The following is a 21,465-nucleotide window of genomic DNA, read 5'->3' as shown; positions in this document are numbered from 1 at the left end:
TCTTGCGCGATGTGTATGTATTTACCGTACCTTTTTCGAGGAGAAACGCTGCTGATTCTGGTCCGTAGTTGTATGGCAGAGAATGTAATGGCCAATGAAGCAGTTACTGTATAATACACTTACTGTTTGAGATATAAAAATGCTCAAATAATTTGAAATATAATCAGTAAAAACCTGTTCTGTGGTCAGTAGTGATAATTTTATATTTTGTATAGCGCTATCTAGGCTACTCTTTTTGTTTCCATAAGCGCATCAGTATTTAGTACCCCTGTTGGGTTTCTTCCCGTTTGCAGAACAGTTCTCTTGTTCATCATGTCAACATCGCAGCTTATGGTAACACCCCAATAAATATATAATTTTTTATGACTCTTGTATTAGAGATGTATTTGTCTTTTTGTACCAAAGGGCATTTGGGGAGTCATGATCATTCCTTTTTAAATTTTCGAAAGCATTATGCATACGTGTGGCATTAACCCAACTCCGTTCAAACCAGGTCCTCTGCGACAGGAGTGCTTTCTCTGGTCTTTACCAGAGTTACAAACGGGTAACCTATACACAGGAGAGCGTGCTGTGACTGTAGAATACACTTGGGATGCTCTGTGTCGGAAACGTTGTTGTACTGTTGCGGCCGCGTTGCGCGGACGTTGCTGCACTGCGGATGCTGCATGGATCCAGCCGCTGTACTTATTCCCAGCCTCAGTCTCTGCGCAGCTGTGGGGACGCAGGCTACGGAGGGAGCAAGGAGAGGGGCTTCTAAAGGAAGGGAAGCGCCTGCTTGATTTAAAGAGCGGCAAAGTGATGCGGTCAGGGGAACTGGTGCAGTAGTCATGACGTTGCCCAACAGGTTCACACTGCTCTCTCTGCCTCCCCAGTAAAGGCAGCTCACTGTTAACGTACCCAGTGCTTTCACATTTTATTTCAGATAATTCTCAGATACACAGTCAGTGTTTCTCTTAACTCTGCAAAAGACAGTGGACAGTGGTGGCTGATGGGAGTGGGACGGGGGACAAGAGGGATACATTCTTGCTCACATTAGAGTCCACACACTGTTAATGTATATACAAGTCAGTCGCAACAAGTTTGCATTTACAGTTTAACATTTTTAACATAACTTAAAATTATTAACCTTAAATATGTAGAAATATTTACACAAGCTTTTTCACTAATTACACTAAGTACATGGTAAGTAAGAACTGACACTATATATATATATATAAAGTTCGTCATAAATTATTTTTGTTTTGTCTTGACCTTTGGTCATTTTTATATTTTTATACCTTGCATATCCTCCATCTATATAGCTGTGCTTCTTTTTTTGGGTGTTTAAAAGACATGCATTCATTAAAAAAGTAATAATTTGATCAGTATTGCAGCCTGCTGAACACAATACTGAAAGTGTAGGACATTTGTCTGAATACATGTCAGAGTCTAAGGCTAATCTTAGTCCACATTTAGGACAAGCTATGCATTCTAACACAGGGCTTTCTAAGATAACAACTGTACATTAACTTTACAATTTACCCCCATTGATTTCAGCGAAGGTCGTCTGAAAATCACAGCGCTTTCCAAAGTGGGAGGGGTGGCGGCCGAGGTGTAAAAATATCAGCATCCTTCATACCATCTTCTTCTCCTTGACGTTAAATAAAGCTCGGATGTCCAGCATGGCCTGGCGAATGTTCTGCCCGAACCGATAGGAGTCCTGGAAGCAAGCCCAGGACAGGATTACTTAACACCCGCGTCATCATCTGTAATTCAGGAGGGCGTTCGACAGGGGGAGCACTAACAAGTATTTGAATGTCGTGCCGATCACAGTTGAAACGCAGAGGGCACCGCTAGTTCAGAGCTTCGTCTCCCATCAACAGCATTTGCACGCTGGCTATTAAACTCCACCCGCAATGGAGATATTGTGTATTATGCTAGCATGCATTTCGCACACATCCCCAGAGGGACTGGGTGCACAGATAACAAGAACAGCAGCCTCACCGTCTCTGGGCTGGAGAATTTGCTGGAGATGTGGAACGTGACGAGATGCTCTCCCACGATGATGTAAGAAACACCATAGCCATCATCAGCCACCTGAAGAGAGGGCACACCGGAAATCCCAGAATGCATCAGTTTACTTCTTGATAAATACAGTGATTCAGTGATTTTTGCATGCAGGGGTCATACTCCCCACCTGTACTGAAACATTGAAGAATGAACGAACAGCTACATTCATGTGGGGAAAAACGTGGATTATTGGACTTAAATGCCTGATTTTGCCCGAGGCTTGAGGTGCAGAGATGACTCACCGGTCCAAACCCTCCTCCGGCGCTGACGTATTGTGGAAACTTCTGGTAATCGACCAGGTTGAGCTGCTGCTGGGGCGTCTGACTGGTGGAGAGCCTCCATGGTTCAGAGAGCACCTGTGGGGGGGAGGAGGAGGGGGGAGGCTGAGTCAACACGCAAACTGCTGGCCCGGGCATCTGATCCAAGATCAGCCTGCCCTGTTAATATCATAACCCCAACCATTTAGTGTTACACTATGATTCTGATCATGATTCTGATCCAGCATCAGTCGGTAAGGACGAAAGTAAGTACCTCCCATTTTTAACAGGCCTCTCTCACACGCAAACGCTCTGTGATCGGCTCGCTCACCTGCTTGAGGAATGGCGAGTCGATGCCCAGATACTTGGACACGATGTAGAGGCAGAAGAGGTGGCGGTCGATGCCCGAGCCGGTCATGGCGAGGCGGTACATGTGCTGGTGCTTCTCCGCTGCTCTGCGGAACAGCGCGAGCTTCTCTTCATTCTGTTCACACAAACACAGCAAGGCAAAGGGAATCAATACAAAGATACTGGATTTCAGGTGGCTCTCTCAAACAAAGAGACCAGCCCTGGGGTGAGTTTAAAATATTTTTGACTGATTATCCAATCAGGGCAGACTGGTCTATAAAGAGGAGAAAAAGCCTAGTCTGTGTAACCTTTGGGTGGTTACATATAGCGGTGATCTTTGATCTTACGGATTTGTCAGGGTCCTCCATTGCACGGACGAACGCAGTGGATTCATTGGTGCAAGAGCGGACGGTCTCTGTCCTGCCTTCTTTGAACATCCGCGTCATCGAGGACTCGTATGTCAAACAGAACTCTCCCTTATCCTGATAAATCAAGGTAAAGCAATCAGACAATGTATAACATATGTCACAATTCTGCAGATTCCCTGGCCCTTGTAATATCTGGACGTGCTGAGTGGAATAACCCATCCAGCTGATTTGAAGATCTGTGGATCTGCACCGCGTTGATCTCAGAAAAGCAGCCCAGCCGAACTAGGGGGATGCGGATAAATGATCATCGGATGATCGTTTTTGTTAAAGCTGAGCTCTTAATTACTCAGCGTTGATTGGGCTCTTAATTGAACGCCGATATGGGATTAACAGCGTTTAAAATGCACCTGCTGTTCATCCTTTATGAAAGAAATGATGTGATGATGTTTGTAGGGATATATTTAAGGGATTTTGAGAATTTGCGTCCTTTGAGGTAATGACTAAAACTCAGTACATGACTTCATTAAAATTAATTAGATTGAATTCACTGTTTTAGGACCTACATCTGGAAGTAATTTAACCACAAATGAGGCTTCACTGAGATGGCACCAAGTTTGTTTAAGGAGCAGGTAATAAAAATATGCTGAATAAAACCCTTTCCATCTTTGTTGGCACAAACGCATGCTCAAGAGATTTCTTTCATAAAAGATTTGCAGATTACCTCATGGTGAGTGGTAAATACAGGTAAGTATTCACTTAAAAGCTCAATCAAATCTAATACATTAAATGTGGCAGTAACTCAGAGCTGTGTGAATTGTGCCTTTAGGAGCAGATGTAACATCTTGCTTTAGAGGAACCTACGTTTGCCTGTTTTGTGAACATTATTTTGATTGATTTATACTTCTGCCATGAAATCTGAAAGCCTCATACTGTACTAAGATTTGCTAGGAAAAGGACTCTGTGAAATGCTGTTCGGTGTGTGTTGGTTGTTTTGTGTAGGCTGTCTGTGACGTGCTAACTCAGAGCACGGGCACTACAGCCGTACCCTGAAGTGAGCCAGCTGTAGGGCCAGCTGGATGAAGGCGTCCGGGCTCGTCCTGCACTTCTTGATCAGGCCTTTCCCGAAGTCATCGAACAGGCAGCCGTGGAAGTCCACGTCATCCGCGATCTCCTTGGCCAGAATGTAGGAGCTCTCCATAACCTCCTGGCACTGCGGGGAGACGTGGGAAAAAGGCGGCCCCGGATGAGAACTTCACGTGTCCTAACGAAAGGGGAATGCCTTCTCTAATCCCTCTACCTCACAGTGTAGATTCAGTAAAAGTACACAGCGAACTGGCCTCGTGTTTTAATAATAAATCTAATGCAACGTTGCTTTCCCCATTTCATGCTTCTGTCTCCTCCGGCTTCAGACGAAATGAGAATGGCGTGTGAGCCACCGGCGTGTGGCGCGAGTTTGTTATTGAGAGCTGGAGTCGCTCTGATGTTATCATTTGATGGCATTAGTCTAGCATGCGGTGGTTCAGGGGCTGTTTCGCCACGGTCACACCGCAAGCTCCCTCTGCTTTTATGAGCTGTGCTGAGTGTGCGTGGCTGACCGACCCTGACGCAGCATATTTTGCACAGACACCGCTGCCAGTGGTGCGGGGGCGTGTTCTCTGGCAGGCAGCAGCAGTCTCCGTGGTAACCTTGCCTTGTCAAGTCTCTCTTACGCGGTCTGGGTCTGGGACTTCAGCCGCAGCCTTCTTCCCCGGCTGATCCAGGATCAGCTTTCCCTCCCCTCATCTAAACCCCACTAGGTTTGTGCAAAATTCTGACACTGATCCGGGGTCACTACTTGTACTGCGCATACCTGTGGGGGAATGTCCCACTGCAGTTTAGTGGGAGGAAGAAGGTCCTTGTTCACGTCCCCCCTGCAGTGTCCGTCTTCGGTGTAGCCCCAGTGGAAACAGTCAGTGGCCAAAACATACTGAAACAAATACAAGTATGTTAGCATCAGCACAAACAACCCAGTGTTCTGAATTGCATTTTCTTCCACTCTTCTTCCTTTGTACAGCCTTACCTCCCACATGTGACCCACAATAGGGGCGTCGGCCCAGGAGTGCTCCGCATTCAGGCCCAGTTTCCCGTTCTTATAGGCTATCAGGTTGAAGGACTTATCAAACCACCTGAGAGAGGGGTGCGTGTGTGTTAAACACTGGTACTCATACTCCGGCAGTGTGTAACTGACCGTCTCGTTCCTGTTGTTTTAATGCGGGGATCTGTCCCCTACCTGTCGTAGCACTTCCCGTGGAGCAGGGACTTGGCGTACAGGTCCAGGGATCGGAGCTTCTCCGGGTCGTACCCGTGCGCCTCGTCGTCCAGGGTGAGGAAGAACGCCGCCGTCTCGATGGCCTCCAGGGACGCCCTGTTTACGCCCTGGCTGAAGTACTTCAGCCGCGCCCTGGCCCAGGGGACCCTGGAAAAAGGGTCGGGGGGGTTAATTATATGGGGGGGGGGGCTGAGGACATCGCCTGGAATCTGGATCATGCAATAAGCAGAGCCATTACATTTCATATCATTAACAGCATTAAGCAGACACTCTTATCCAGAGTGACTTACATTATTTACAGTTTCTTTTTTTTTTGTTTTTAACAATATTATCCATTTATACAGCTGGATATTTACTGAGGTAACTGTGAGTTAAGTGCCTTGCCCAAGGGTACAGCAGCAGTGCCCCAGTGGGGAATCGAACCAGCAACCTTTCGGTTATGAGTCCTGCTCCTTAATCACCATGCTACGCTGCCCCCCACCTCTCTCCGGCGGTCAGCGCGGCCAGCTTCAGCTCCCCGGGCTGCGGCTCGGACGGGTCGTCCAGGATCCTCTGGAACTGGGTCTCCAGCTCCCCAGGCCACAGGTGCCGCCCCCCATAGTAAAGCCCCACCCTGAAGAAGCGGCCCTTGTGGTACACCACCAGGTGCTTGCGGTCCTTCAGGTGCTGCACGAAATCTGAGCACAACCAGGACAGAGGGACGGTAAATCAGAGGTGCTTTTCACGCGTAATTTAGGAGGCATTTTTTCAGTCACAGTGTTAGAGGAAGCAGACCCTCAAGACTAGGTTTGATATAGTGCTAGATACACTCTAGGCAGATGACAAGCCTAGCTGGGCTGAATGGGTTTTTCTTGTCATTAAACTTCTTATGTCCTCATGGAGACAGCATAATGGCAGTATCCAAACAATGGAACTGGAAATAATATCACTAAATATATCCATAACTGGCAATAGTGCTTGCAGTCCTGCATGAAGACCAAAGGAGGGGCTAATATATTACTTCTTGTACAGCTGTTGCTAACTAGAGTGACTGCCCCTGTTGAATAAGAGTCTTCCACACTTGGAAATAAGAGTAATAGACTGTGGAATTGTGGGTTTTGGAGTCTTGAAGTTGTTAGCGTTGTTACCTGTCTCAATGCCAGGGATCCTGGTAGTGTTGAACATTCTCTCCATCTGGTAGGAGCACATAGGCACTACCCCGAGAGCTCTCAGCTGAAGCGAGAGAGAGGAAGAGAGGTGAGAGAGTGGCGGGATATAGACAGAGGCAGTGAGCGGGAGGAAGGGACAGAGAAGGGCAGAGAGGGAGAGAGGAAGTGGAAGAAGAGGGGGAGAGAGAGGCACAGAGACGCAGAGAGCGAGAGAGAAACAGCTTTTGAGATGATGAGTCAGCACCTCGATCTGTATTTCCTTCAAACTGCAAGGTCCTGTCTATCACAGGAGGGTAATAAAGCCGGACCCGGCGCATTAGGAATTCTGCTCAAAACTGCCTCTTCAGCACTAATTATACAACTCTGTTATTGATGGGGTTTTTTTTCCCCATTCCCATTTGCAGGGGTTTTTAATATATTACTGAATTATTGACTTGCCGTCCCTACTTCAGATGCGTAAATAAACTCTGTATTGCAGTACATCAAGTTTTTTTTCTTCCCCAACGTTACTGCCTGAAAAGAAAACACAAAGCGAGCGTTTATTTTGCGGCACACTCGTCCTTGTGTCTCTCTCGCGCTCCTGTTTACTGTGCCCGCCATTGTCATTAGGATCATCCAGCGTGAAAGGTTAATAAGCCCAGGGTGTCACCGGGACTGTCGGGGCGAGATACTGCCAGATTGAATTTACAGATCGATACACAGCGAGGTACCAATTAGCACTGAGCCACGCCACAACGGCAGCGGCGCTATCGATGGGAGTGCTGCTGGTGGGGGGCAGCAGAGCCTGGGGGAGAGTGTGTGTGTGTGTGTGTGTGTGTGTGAGATTATGTGACACTGCAGCTCCTCTTGCGGTGAGGGGACTGAACACGTACTCTGGGCCAAGCGAAAGGACAGTGTCCTGTGCTGCCAAAAAACAGTAAAGTGAGCATTTATCCTATTATGTTACAAGAGGGGGGAGACACCACTAGCACATAGAGTATACCGATAAAAAAGGACGTCTGGATTTGTGGGCTGTGGGGAGAGGAGCGTAACGTTTGGGTGTGTGCGTTAGGAAGGAGTGAGGTGTGAGACAGTTGAATTATGGGGGGGGGAGGTTACCGGCGCAAGCTCCCCGCGCTCCAGCTTGCGGCGGTACTGCAGCATGGCGTGGACGGCGTTCCCCGCCCTGGCGGCCTGCCGGTGGGTGGGCGTCACGTACAGCAGATCCTACAGGGAGGAGAGAGAGGGAGCGCGTGTGTCCTGACCAATCACATCACACTGAAACATTCTTACAGCACCTCCAAACAGTGGCACTCATCAAGATTCATTCATTGCAAACACTGCATTCTGTTGTCACTAAAATGTCTGCAGATATGTCCCTGATCAATATTCAGAATAGTTTTAACCAATAAACCACACTGTGCCAATACCCACAATTTTTCTTGCCATTAGTTTCCATGCCTTTTCACTATCACTAATTCTGAAGCATTATGGTTTAGTATACTTTTTTGGTCAAAAGCATAAAATGTAAATATGTCAATGCAATGTCATACATTTGAATACATAAGACTCACTGATATAACGAAATTCCCTGAATTTAGGATTTGCTGGAGAGTTCTGGGTCAAGGTGTTTTAGACATTGGGCCTTTAATCTTAATGTTTCAGGGTTGATTCTGTCATTGTGCTGCTGTATCCCTGAGCAAAGATCTTAAAATACACTGGTTCAGTTTATAATCAGCCGTATAAAAGGATAACACGACACGTACGAGCTATATATGACACCCTGGATTAGTGTGTGCTAAGCAAATCAATCCGAGTAGTGTTTATAATCAGGGTCTGTAGATCAATACTTACCATAACATAGAAGTTACTATTGACCATGATGGGACTTCTGCTCCTCAGGTAAATGTATTCCTCCCACCAGTCACTCACCTGTTGGCACACAGAAGCTCATTATTTCAACAGCCCGTTTTATTGGATCCCTTTGATTTACGAGACTCTTCAGTCCACTATCAAATTGGGTGCTCTTCATGCCAGAGCTCAGTTTATGAGCAAAGGAGCTTATAACATTCAAGGTGTTGCTCCTGTTTCTAAGGGTATACCTACATAATTTGTTGCCCACCAGGACTTCAGAACCAGGTATCGCTGTAGCTTTGGGGCAAGCGTCTTTTTGAAATCATTGGCAACAATCTCCATTTGTTTGTACTGCTCATCGTCCAGTAGAGGGCGCACAGACTCCAGGTACTGCAAGGAAAAGAAATATTCCAGAATTTCAGTGCTGATGTCAGAAAACAGAGGAGTAACACCTAAACAATACTGTCAAATACCTTGAAACAGCAAATGCATATACTCTGTGTAACATATACCTATGGAAAATATGTGGATCCTGACTGGCAGTGAACATCCGTTTCCCCAAAGCCTTACAAATACTAAGCAATGATCTTGAGCAGAGCTTTAATGAAGTGGAGGGCTGTGTTTTGCAGGTCAAGAGGAGCAAATTTATGATGAATCAATCAGGAGCCAGATAAATGTGTACTACAACTTTAAACCCGTTTCATGGTACATTCCTTGAGGAAAACCCCAGTTTTGCACAAGTGGCATCTCACCCTTTTAATGGTATCGCTCACTCTGGGAACTGGCAGTCTGGGTAGGGATGACTGGAAGCTGTAGAGCAGAGGCCTTCGTCCAGAGAACATCTTCACAAGCCTCTGACACAGACAGCACACTGTCATGTTAAACCTGCTTTTATAGTTTGACAGTTGGATTTCAGGTGAAAGAATGCATCAGTATGTGACTGAAGGACCTACCATCCACAGCCTGGTGGAGCAGCTCACATGGCCGTGAGGTTCGAAGATCCAGCCGTGGTAGGCCAGCAGTACTTTGAGGGTATACCGCAGGACGAAGATGAGGGAAAGCCACAGGCCTGTGGCAAACAGTATGGCGCTGACGATTGTCTGAGTCTGTACTGTCAGATAGTCACTGCAAAGGCAAATGTGGCACATTAAATTTCTATAAGGGTGTATAGGTGCTTTATGGAGACACTGCACCCAGGTATACACTGTTGCAATTTGCTATCATTAGCTTGCTAAGATAGCCAATACACTTCCTTAACATTTTTAACACAGTATCTTATTTTAGATATTTTTGTGCATGTGTAGCTGACAGTATTGGTGTAGCGTTGATTTGGATTTCCGGGGTGTTCACTTGACTAACCTTACAGGCAGGGTTTGTTTGATGCTGTCGATCATGCCCATAGAGGGGTCTATCCTGGCGTACATGGTGCTCATTATCGCCACCACAACGATCAGCCAGCTCGACGGACTGGCAGGGTAAACCCCAGTAAGGATGCCGTTCTAAAACGAAAGAGCATTTGCTTGTCATACAACGTGGATCGGTTTTATCAGAAGGTATGGGGACAAGACAGAAATGAGTGTGATCATACTTAGTTCTCTCTCCCTCTTTTTTTTTAAGAAATAAGCATCACAAAACAGATAAGGGCTACCACAGTGGGTATTTAAACCGGTTAGCAAGCTAGGTGGCTAGCTAACGTTAATTCACCTTGAACCGAATTGCCCGCTTCCTCCATGACGTCACTCCCGCCAGGTAAATGTGCTTGAGCACCTCCCGGCTCAGGTGAAGGTCGATCCCGTCGGGGGTGACGGTGAACTGAAAGCCCACCGCCTGGTGAGCCTCCGCCATCGCTCAGGCTTTTTTTTTTACTCGGTCAAAAAAGAAAGTCCTAAAACAGAAAAAGCCAAAGGTTTCACCGAATGAACATCCGGTATCCTTTCAAATTCCACCGGCGTCCTCGCGCGGGAAACACTTTTCAACCGACAAATAAACCGAAGCTGCTATGACAAATCAGCGAACGTTAGCCGTTTGAAAAATGTCTAAAATGCAATGTCGCTCCAATAAATGAGTTAGCTTACGTTGTCTTCGTCCTTCACTGTCTGAATGTAGCACCATGGGTCCCAGGGAAACGTTACTGTATATGGATGGGCTGACAATAAAATCTCTCTTTTGTATAATTAAATATTAGATCGGGAAGGTTAACTGGAGAGTTGGGGAGGGTATGAACTGTAGTGAATACTTGCAGCGAATAAAATAACCAGCCTGTTTGCTACTGTGGTAACTTAGCTCTAACATTACCCGAGTTGGCTCATTTTAAGATACCAATCAATTGATTACCCAGCAATAGTAACGTTAGCTAATTATTGAACGTTTATGTAGCAGAATGACCCGAGGAAGACAACGATAAACAGAAGTACATGATGTACAGAGAAGCAATCTTTATACTTATAAATAAAATATATTCCAATGTATTTGCTTTTTATTTGCAATATCGTCTGTTTGGAGGTCACGGAGTGCCATATCGTACTGAGGCAAGTCAAGCTTGAATGACATTTTCCACCTTATCATGTGACCAGAGTCTCCTGGCGAAGTAGGACAAAGTTGAAGCGCCAGATATAGCGGTGTAATGGTGAACACAGCGTGACCCATGACGCAGGACAACTTATAAATATAAACACTAGGCTGCAGAAGAACACGTGAATTACTCTGAAGTACATGTAAGGAAACTCTTATTAGCAATCTAAATGTAATCAAAACGGACTGCTTTGGGGGATTGTTTTGCTTTATATCAACTGACCTTTCCTGATTTATACACTCATTTTGCCATACGTTTCTAAATGGTGTATTACACTCATGTTAACATTGCAGATTAGATTAAGGATATCTACAGTCAGTTCTACATTTAATGCTTTGTGGCAAGTCCATGTGTCCAATTGTTGTGATACACAAGTAATACGATTTAGCACTAAGATGAATGAAGATAATAAACCATATGTGATCAGGTTTGAGTAACTGCCATTGCTTCTTTAGAAACCTGTAATGCATCACCATGGGTTATGGGGTTCATTAAGATGTGTTACGTAATCTGAGAGGCATAGTCTATCCTAAGTGTTATTATAGATAGGTCTTGATGTCTGAAGGTAAATATTCTAGAAGACCTAATTATTGAGGTAAAAGAGCATTTAGATGGAATATTAATGGCATAAATAAACATTTGTGAAGCAGAGTCAGAACTGCAACCCACCAAGAACTAGTAGTAAAACCCATGTCAACCATGCCTACCACTGCATGTAGCTTCAAATAAACACTTGCTTTTGGAAAGGCATGATACACTTTGTAAAGACTGACAAATCACATGGCAGCAAACTGGCAAGAGAATAATACATTTGAAGATGCAACGGAGAAATACAGCAAGACTGAAAGCAAAGTCAGCCCTTGTGTGAAGATGCCATACCTCGGTGTCCTTGGATATGAGTGTAGCACCCCAAGGTAGAGTAGTGTGAAGGGTAGACTTTCTCAGGGCTGGAGGCTCTCCAGGGCAGAGCTGGTTTAGCGTTTAGTGTCTGTGAAGCTCTGTGACTTCAGTGTCCTTCAAACTGTTTCCCTTAGGTACTGAGAGTGAACCCTGTGAACACTCTCTCTCTCTCTCAGTCTCTCTCTCCTTCCCTCCCTCCCTCTCTCTCGCTCGGTCCCTGTGCAGAACCTGCCCTGCTCTCTGTGTGTAACCCGACACCAGCCAATGCTGGACTGTACCTCACGCGCAGGCATTTGTCTACTCCCAGCCTGCATCAGACGCTGTCCCAAACGCTCAATAAAGATCCTCTGACAACGTGGCCGCAAATAACCAGGCCATGCTACAGTTTTCTACCAGAGGCATGTTAAGAGTGCAGGAAGTCAGACAAACTCAGACATAGCAGTGAAGCAAAGGCTGGTAAATATTTTTGTTTAGTAGTATAGAACACATTGCTGTGCTGCTGCTCTGGCATGCCTTTTTGTCATCTCTTGAGTGTTTTTCCATGAGGTCAGTCCAGCTTTGCCATATCAGGGGCAGCTCACAGGCAGCTCAAATGGGACATTGTTTACAGAAGAATATAACAAGCTTCGCCTCACCTGTCAACTCAGAACTTAACCAGTGAAGAGTTGAAGGTTGAAGGGGTCAGGACTGCTTTATGGAAAGCCCATGCATTCCATACAGTCAAGTGTGTCTTACAGACCAATGGGTGATTTTCACTGCATTATAGAAACACATCGTTGCTTTTCATTATAGTGTCTTTCTTTCTTTATTGTTTCTTTCTGATTTCCCAGATGCTTGGCTAGCAGCATTCTCTCTGCTACGTGATTGGCTAGCTTGGTTTGATTACTGTTGCAGTGGTTAACATGTACTATCTTAGTAGGGTACAAATCAATTCAGTCCTCATTGACCAACACAGAATTATCACAGTGTTATGTAACCGATATGTCATAGAGAGTAAACCTTAACCCCACTATTGAATGACAGAGCAATTACAAGGATTGCAAGGAGTGTTTTTTTTATTCATCCCTTGAGTTGCGCTAGAAGTATAGATGGAAGAGGGCCTCATAGCTGGTGGAGATTGGGAGAGGAGGGAGGTGGTGGACAGAGAGTGATTGGAGGTTGATTCTGGCAATAGAGTTGTGCTCTATGGCTGGCATGTAGACCTCGCTGTTGAGAACCGTTCCCTGGCCCGCGAGCGCCATCTTCTCCATGGCACGCAGCGTGCCCCACCGCTGAGATTCCACGCAGAACGACGTCACCACATTCTCAAAGTTGGTCCCACCAATCACGTACAGCCGGTCCATCGCTCCCAAGAAGTACAGGCTGGGGATTTCAGCATTGGCTCTGGTCAGGGTAGGGAGCAGCTCTGACCAGGAATCTGTAAAAAAATAAAAACATTGTGTATAGAGGCACTACATAGTGTAAAAATTCCCTTTTACTGGTCAAGGATAAAATCAAATTTTTGTGAATAAACTCCAGTCTATAATAGTAGCCACAGCAGCACTTGCGTTGGAGAGAAAATGTTAAGAGTACTCTAACATCCAAAACATCATATTTTCTTTTCAATAAAAGTGCCAGAATTGTACCCATCATGCTCTCTCTTTTCTATTCACGATTCTCCCCATTTTTACCATGAGACACTGGGGCTAATTGGGGGTCTAAGCAAATAAAAGCCCAGGCTACTAACAGAGGTTTTAAGGTAATTGCAACACCATCTCCTTCTAAAGAGTTTCCACCTTTCTTTTAACCTTGTGTAACCTAAAGTTAATGGATTACTCAATATGAAATGTCGAAAGATCCCTCTGAAAGGAGAGCAAAAATCCTGTGGCAACTTGTGAATTATCTGGTCAGATTTGTGTAAACAGGCTGTCTGAAGTGTTTGGACCATTGTGACATTGCAGAGTCAGATTTGAGTAAACAGGGTAGCTGAAGCATTTGGACCATTGTGACCTGCACAGCTGCTTTTGGAGACGCTCCTGATCTTATCTACAGCCCCTTTGGCACTGTTTAGGTGTTTGTAAGCCATAGAAAGAACAGTAAGAAATGAGAGGGCCCTGAGAACAGGTCCACCTCTAGTGACAGGAATGTGAAACACAGCTGAAATTCCATCATTCCAGTTTAAATTACATTACTGCATGACATTATTGGCATTTAGCAGACATTCTTATCGAGAGAGACTTACATAGTTTGCAATTTTTTACGTTACCCATTTATACAGCTGCGTATTTACTGAGGCAATTCTGGGTTAAGTGTCTTGCCCAGGGGTACAACAGCAGTGCCCTAGTAGGGAATCGAACCAGCAACCTTTTGGTTACGAGCCCTGAGCCTTACCACTATGCTACACTGCTGCGCCTTAGTTTACCTTGTCTGACATCATACTGCAGCACAAGCTTCTCCCCGGTCCTCTGGATGGTGCCGATGACGTAGATGCAGTGGCCGAGGGTGGCGGTGAGCGGGATGTCGTGCGAGAGGGACATGGTGAAGAGGAAGTCGGTGAGGGGCAGGGAAGAGACGAAGGCCCAGGTGTCGGCCCAGGGGTCGTAGCGCTCCACGGCCGTGTAGAGGGCCGTGCTGGAGTCCGGGGCCACCAGGGAGTCCAGGTACCAGCCGCCCACGGCGAAGATGGAGCCCTCGCAGACGGCCACGCTGAAGTGCCGACGATGCTGCAGAACCACACATTACATTAGCATTTAGCAGACGTTCTTATCCAGCACAACAGAACATAAGTGTATCCATTCAAGATGAATGAGCAACAGTATCAGACCAGGCTAACTACACTCCCAGACAAGTGAGTGTGAGCATAACACCATTCAAGCCCTACCACAAGTTAACTTGTGCAACCTGACTAGACAAGGGATGCCAAGTATACTACCATACATCAATCACTAGAACACAAAACCCAAAATACTTCGCAATACTAAGTGTAAAATAAACAGCAAGTACTACAAGTATACAGAGTGGAGCTTTAAAACCTCCGACCTCTCCCAGTGATCAATGCTTTCAAGCAGCACGGTCACAGCCTAAGGCAGATGCCCTCGTACCTTAATGAGAGGAGCTGTGGACACCCAGGTGTGGGTGTAGGGGTTGAATCGGAAGGAGGCCATCTTGAATTCGTACCCCCTCCGCGCCCTGTGCCTGTAGCCCCCGATGAGATAGAGGTAGTTGTACAGAACGGCGGTGGTGAAGCACCACTTGTCGGCCGCGAAGGGCATCTCGGTCACCCTGCACCACTCCCCGTCATCCTCCGACCCCACCAGGCTGTAGAGGTGGCGGGCGGGCTCCGTCTCCGGGTGGCCCCAGGAGGTCAGGTTCTCCTTCCTCAGGACGCACAGCCGAGAGGAGCCGGCCGACCGGAGGCGGAGGAGCTCCTCCCTCTCCCCGGCGTCCAGGCCCCGGCTCAGGTGGGGCAGCTCGAACAGGTGCCCGCTCAGGTAGCGGTACACCGTCTCCTGCATCTCTGTGCAGCAGATCTCCCGGGCGAGGGCCAGGTAGGCCTCGCAGTTCTCCGGGCTCAGCGTTCCGGCTAGCGCGGCCAGGCACTCGGAGACGAAGGCCCGCGCCAGGAGGTAGCCGCCCACCTCGATGTGCGTGCCCAGCTCGCCCTCGGGCACGCCGAAGCGCCCCAGGAAGGTGAACTCCAGCAGGTTGCGGAAGACGCCTGAGGGGACGTGCTCCAGGTGGATGAGGCTCTCCGTGGTCTCCCTCATTTTGGACTGCGACAGAGCTCTGAAGTACTCGCTGCACTCAGACAGCTTGTCCAGGTCAACCTTAAAGCCACAAAAAGAAAAGACAGACTCTGCACCAGATCAGTCAAAACTAAGACTGTCATAATTCAACAGGAATGAAAATTAATTCCATTGCATGAAGCATCCAGTACAATCTGAGTGACTGAAGTACAGCTATAATATAGTACAGCTTATGACCAATCAACAATGAGAGTTAAGGTTTTTCCCCAGATGAACCAAAGCATGTCAGTGAAGAACAGTGTAGGGCATCCTTACTCGGAAAGCATGTGTGCTGGTCTGCACTGTCACAGTGGGTTGACCTCCAAAGCAGTAGGTTCTTGATGCGATGTCTGCTTGCCAAGACTCGGATGCCCCGTTGTCTCCGTGATCACTCCCCTGACCTCCAGGAGCAAATCTCCAGCTCCTGAATGCAGCATAACCCCACTGCACCCGTTCTGAGAAATATTTTAGCAATGTGGCGACATACAGCAGTAGCAGTGACATAAACTGTCTCAGAATCTTCATTGTAATTAATGTTTATTCTCAGTTATGCATTAATCTGGGAAGCTGGTCCTTCCACTATACTTACTGAATGATTTCTTAGACCTTAATTGTTGTCATAGATTATTCAGTGGTAGCTGTGAATCATTCCCTTTTTGTTCGCTTCAACAGCTGATTCACAGTGTGGATTTGCAGGAGTAAAATCTTTGTTTTAGTTTTTTGTAAATGAGACAGGTTGTTGTTGGATTCACTTTAAATGTTAAGAAGCTTGTGGTACTTTGTAATGCCTGTCCCCGTAGTTACAATGGCATGCAGTTTACAGTGTAAACAGACGTTCTGAGCCAGAGAATTTTCTTGACCACATTTTTGAGAACCTTTTTTTCCTGAAGCAGACGACAAAAACTGAAAGCACTTAAAAGGTCTTGAACACACAGACACATCTAATCAAGACGGTGTGAGGCAAGTGAAAGTCCTACTGCAGTAATACACTGTTCCTCTTCGGTCAGACGATTGAAAACAATAAGCAAAAAAACGAAGGGTAAATCCGGCTTTCAGAATGTCTCTGACGGAAGACCCGATCAGATGGTAGCCTTCATGCCACTTCCAAAGGCATAAATTGCTGGGATTGTAGCAAGCTTTTTGCAGGCGTATGTTTTGGTCAGACCGTCTATTTTAAGTCACATGCATTGGTAGAACTGCAGTGCCTCACAGTGCTGAAATATGACACCCTGTTCCAATGGAGGACTTCATTCCCTGTTAGGGGGAGTGTATTTAGAGCTCAATTATTTTCTTGTCAATGGAAACAGCTTCGTGCATGTGCATGTGAGTGTCTGTGTGTGTGTGTGTGTGTGCACGTGAGTGTCTGAGTGTGTGTGTGTCTGCACGTGTGTGTGTGTGTGTGTGTGTGTCAGTGTCTGGTCATCACATGCTCCACTCCATTGTAGGAGCAAGCTTGTTGCAGGGAGGAGCTGGACGAGTTGCCCGATAGCAACCCACAATGCCAGACTGAATTTACTGTACCTCCACCCTTCTAGTATGACAGTGCACCCAAACACATTCCTGCAATAGCTAACAGTGCATCTCTCAATCTTATGCAGAGGCCGTGTGCATGTTCAGCATATGATTGTACATGCTATAAATGTTACATAGACTACTTACACTTTGTAAACACAGAAGACGAGGCGTTTTCCATGAGAAAAGCAGTATATTGCTGTCAAACACAGCTGTAGTCTACACCGGGGGTTTTTAGACATTGAGAGTTCTGCTGTGTGATACATCAAGAAGTCTTCACTTGCTCCCCTTAAACTTCTAAACCAAGCCTTTTATCACAGTAGAAATCAGAGTAATGTATATTTAAATACAACCAGCGAGGCTGACATTAATGGTAATATGAGCATGACTTCCTATGCCCAGCCTGTGTTACAGCATTTAGTTTCAGTTTCACAGATGCTGTATTATTTTTTGTTTTCTTCTTGTTGACTTCATTTATTGATAAAGAAAATAAGTACATTTTCTGTCACTCTGTTATGTTCCAGAACAAATGTACTATACAAAATGACGCACCTTGATTGTAGCAATAGGTCACTTCACATTCATTTAACCGCAATTTTTGTGTCGTATCAATTTGAGGTATATTGGTACAAACATTAAGTATCAGAAAGTTCAGTTTGCTTGTTCATGCTGATTGTTATTTGAGTTTTGGTTTGTGATTGTATTTAAAAATGTAAGTAGCACAGGATAAATGTGCTAATGGATGTTTCACAGGATATCCACAACAGTCTGTCCTTATGAGATATTCAGTACAGAATGGCTCTTGAAGGAGTTGTGAATGAATGAGTCAATTTCAGATGGATGGCTCCAGATACATGAAGATACAACCAGCAAAAACTGAAACAATATACATGATTTGTAAATTTAGCACATTGGGATCCGTCAGATTTACAGCTGAATGCTGTAAATTGGGCACTACATTCCTGACTGCTAAAACGCTGGCTCAATTTATCCTGCACGGAGCAAGTTGTGAGCTTCTGTCAACAGTAAATAAATGGCGTGAGTGGGAGACATGTTTTCATAACTGTTTCTTAACTGCATACATTATAGGGAATCTAGCCTTGAAATCTTGGACCCCCTATATGAACAGATATTTCTAGAAACAATAAAACCACTCCTCGCAAAATTGTGCAAAGGCATTTACCCATTCACAATATATGGCTCTAGCAACATGTGCTCTGAACCACTGATCTCTAATGAAGATTAAAGATGTCCTAGTAGTGTAGGCCTACTGTGGGCATGTGGCAGTGATGAGGTACCCTAGGCTTCCAGTTACTTGCTAAAGGTACTGTAAATCTGCATACCAGTTAAACTTGTCATTTCTTCAGAGCAAGGACATAAAAATACAGTAGTAAGTGTCACAGCTATTTAGTGTCTTCTGATATCCGCCATGACTTATTAGGAGGGTAAAAGCTACATAACTCATTCCCATTGTTACGCCGGTGACTGGGACACACACGCGGACCACAGGATATTCCGGTTCCAGGCGTTTATTGAAATCGGCAGGCAATTCGTAAGACCAGAGACAGGCAGGGTTCGAAACACGGAGAAGCAGACCGGGGGCAAATCCAGGATCAGGAGTCAGGGCAGACAGGGTCAGGAACCAGGCAGGTGAGTAGTAAGCGATCGAGTCCAAGCGGCAGGCAGAAATCATAGTCAGGAAACAGGCAGGATCAGCAATGCAGCAAAGAAGCAGGAACTACGGTGGGGACAAGACAGGTAATAAACACTGAAACAAACTAGCAACAAGACAGAGACACGCAGGGAAGATATAGGGCTGGGGTGACGAGGAGATGGGATGCAGGTGAGCAGGCAGGCAGGTGAATGCAATGAGGAAATCAGGTGGGCGGGGACCAGGCTGGGAGCGGGGCGGGGCTGGAACACAAGGAAAACAAGAGCACATGGACAGGGAAAAACAAAAACACTGCTGCTTAAGGGGGCGGAGCCCTGACACCCATTATACCGCTGCATTTGACCACAACAAAATCCTCAGATAAACAGTATTTATAAGTAAAATTGTAGCGATTCATCCATGACAAACAGCACAGTTTTAGACTTCTGTTTTGTTATTGCTGGTTGTACATGTAGCTTCTTAAGAGTTTACAGCACTTGTTTGTATTAATGAATTAGACATTTTATGCTGTGTTCTCTTTCTAGAGGCCTTAGTTAACTGTCCATTTCTGTGGAAGTGCTAATCAAGATGGCTTCGTTTCGCTTGGGGGTAGGAAGTTCTGGAAAGCAGACGGGACACAGGCGCAGGTCAGATGGTTTATGAAGGTGGCTGTGAGGCAGGACGGGGTGCTGTGAATCGTGCCAGGGTTGCTGGGCATGTCAACAAACAAAGCCAGTCCTGCCAAACCAGAGCCTTGTGCAGCATCTGTGACCATCCTCTATAACCATTTAAACACTGAACAGCCAGGGTCTGCCAAGACCTCAAGGGCCCCCTCATCCACCACAATCTACTGTGGTTTTAGTGAAAGCTAACTCTAGTTAACGTGATATCTCACTTGTTTATTTAACAAGCATTAGTGTGTGCCTTGATAATATTGTGATGTTTGTGGAAAACTGTAAATATAGCTACCATATATCCAAACTAAGGTATAGATATTTTCGTTGAATGAAATCCCCAAACTTGGTGTGTTCATCTCTTAAGGTTATCCACTGTTTAGTTGCAAAATGAATAAATTGTATAAATAAAATATGAATAAAGTTTCAAAATAAATAAAATAATGAATGCATATCTTTAATAGAACATTTGCTGATATTTGGTGTGTAAATATCAATATATGTAGATAATATAGATAATTTAAGAATCAATTGTCATATTCATATGGATGTAAAAGAATCCAGGGTGATTTTGTGAAAAAAATAACATGCTGTATTCATGAATCAGAATTTGGCTTGCAGTGTGCATAGTGCAGTCAACTTAACACTTTCTCTGGAGCCTTAATAGTCCTTTCCCAGAAAAATCAATGATAGTTGTGAGGTAAAATACAGATGAGCCCAAGGTGCTTTCTGGAATAACTTGAAATCTTGAAATTACCAATGTTGTCCACTAGATGGCAAGATTTGAAAAAGAACCTCATCGTCCACAGGGTTTATTCCAAAGAACATGAGGATAGATAAATTTAATTGCAGTCGCTTTCCCTGGTTGTGCGTGTTTGGCCAAAGACAGAGCCACTGGATATATGTGTAATTGTATGCCCTCTTGCAGAAGTCATTATCAAAGACACAAGCCCTGAAAGACAGCATTCATTCTGTTGATCTGTTGTGTATATTATGCATATTATTCAGCATTTATAAAATTGCTTGTTATAATTAGTAATCATAGCTGCTGTATTGAATTCATTAAGTGTGAGTTTAGTCTGTTGAAGAGGGGTTCCACTCATCTGAGATGCTAATGTTGTCTACAAGACAAAACCAGCACTTCTCTCACAGCATTGTCTTAAAAAACAATTGAAAATAAAAACACAATAAAATATAACTATATATTTAGATATATACATATAACATAAAATGTAAAACTTATGTATATGTGGAACAACAAAGTGCTATCTTAACACCCAAAAGCTTGACTGACTTATTTTTTTCTTGCAAAATCAAACCACATTGTGTCAATGAATTTAAGACTGATTTGCCCTAGTGTACACTGTAAATGCAAAGATTCTTAAAATAGGCATCATAGCAGCTGAACCACATGACCCCCTTTGGTATCCAGTTATACTCTTTGACACCCCATCTGCTCTTGATCAAATGGCTAAAATTAGACTGAGGTGTGAAAGCTACCTTCCTGTGCCAGCGTTCATAACCCTTACACTACTGATCCTCATTACGGCAGAATGTCACTGAGGAGGGTGTCAGCGCAAACAGTGTCCTGAAGAGGGCGTAAGAGAGTCACTTTCATGATGTGACTTCAGAGATTTATATGCTAAAATAAATCCAATACTCACATATCTTCTTGCATTAAATAAATCAGAAATGAAGTGATGATATGAGGGAAATGTAGGTTTTAGGGTCTGGTGCCCAGAACAGAGGTAAATCAAAATATCTGCATTCAGTTTGCCTGTGGGTGAGTTATACTGCTGGCACTCTGCATCTGGGGGACACAGGATATTCCTGTTTGCTTAAAGCAAATCAGTTAGAAATCCGAAGATTCTCTGCCTCTGTGATTGATTGTCCAGCCTGAGCATTTATTGGATGTGTCTCTTGAGAGAGCTGCAAGTATTGTGACTGGGGGCAATGTCAGATGGAACACACTGGCACAAATGACCTTGTCCTTGGGCCTCTGGAGCAGGCTGTCCTGACTGTAAGGTTATGAGCTCTGGCAGCTGTATTATTAACATGCTGGAATACTCCCAGTCGCTGAG

General features: G+C 45.2%; 2 protein-coding genes across 2 annotated transcripts; both read right to left on the bottom strand.

Annotated features, from left to right (window-relative positions):
* Positions 1–906: 906 nt before the first annotated feature.
* On the bottom strand, positions 907–11,971 carry cpt1b (carnitine palmitoyltransferase 1B (muscle)). Its single transcript, XM_036519870.1, has 19 exons — positions 11,763–11,971; positions 10,016–10,196; positions 9,671–9,810; positions 9,265–9,436; positions 9,064–9,165; positions 8,564–8,701; positions 8,312–8,389; positions 7,577–7,684; positions 6,458–6,542; positions 5,812–6,007; positions 5,292–5,477; positions 5,082–5,187; positions 4,872–4,988; positions 4,068–4,232; positions 3,002–3,136; positions 2,638–2,790; positions 2,292–2,405; positions 1,984–2,076; positions 907–1,699 (listed from the first exon to the last, which is right to left on the bottom strand). The coding sequence occupies exons 2-19, from the start codon at positions 10,154–10,156 to the stop codon at positions 1,613–1,615; spliced, it is 2,316 nt and encodes a 771-aa protein (XP_036375763.1). The 5' UTR covers positions 10,157–10,196; positions 11,763–11,971; the 3' UTR covers positions 907–1,612.
* Positions 11,972–12,859: 888 nt separating this feature from the next.
* Positions 12,860–15,529, bottom strand: LOC118771734 (kelch repeat and BTB domain-containing protein 11). Its single transcript, XM_036519740.1, has 3 exons — positions 14,864–15,529; positions 14,185–14,485; positions 12,860–13,200 (listed from the first exon to the last, which is right to left on the bottom strand). The coding sequence occupies exons 1-3, from the start codon at positions 15,527–15,529 to the stop codon at positions 12,860–12,862; spliced, it is 1,308 nt and encodes a 435-aa protein (XP_036375633.1).
* Positions 15,530–21,465: the final 5,936 nt, after the last annotated feature.

The sequence above is a fragment of the Megalops cyprinoides genome, chromosome 25 (assembly GCF_013368585.1).
Source record: "Megalops cyprinoides isolate fMegCyp1 chromosome 25, fMegCyp1.pri, whole genome shotgun sequence".
Lineage (NCBI taxonomy): Eukaryota > Metazoa > Chordata > Actinopteri > Elopiformes > Megalopidae > Megalops > Megalops cyprinoides.
Note: the sequence above shows the minus strand (reverse complement) of the source record. Positions and strands in the feature narration are given on the sequence as shown.

Coding starts and splice junctions, on each gene's coding strand:
- cpt1b (XM_036519870.1), bottom strand. CDS start 10,156: ATGGCGGAGGCTCACCAGGCGGTGGGCTTTCAGTTCACCGTCACCCCC. Junction 2,077..2,291: donor CCGGAGGAGGGTTTGGACCG/GTGAGTCATCTC, acceptor CCCTCTCTTCAG/GTGGCTGATGATGGCTATGG. Junction 1,700..1,983: donor AATTCTCCAGCCCAGAGACG/GTGAGGCTGCTG, acceptor GCTTGCTTCCAG/GACTCCTATCGGTTCGGGCA.
- LOC118771734 (XM_036519740.1), bottom strand. CDS start 15,529: ATGAGGGAGACCACGGAGAGCCTCATCCACCTGGAGCACGTCCCCTCA. Junction 14,486..14,863: donor CCACAGCTCCTCTCATTAAG/GTACGAGGGCAT, acceptor GTGGTTCTGCAG/CATCGTCGGCACTTCAGCGT. Junction 13,201..14,184: donor GCAGTATGATGTCAGACAAG/GTAAACTAAGGC, acceptor ATTTTTTTACAG/ATTCCTGGTCAGAGCTGCTC.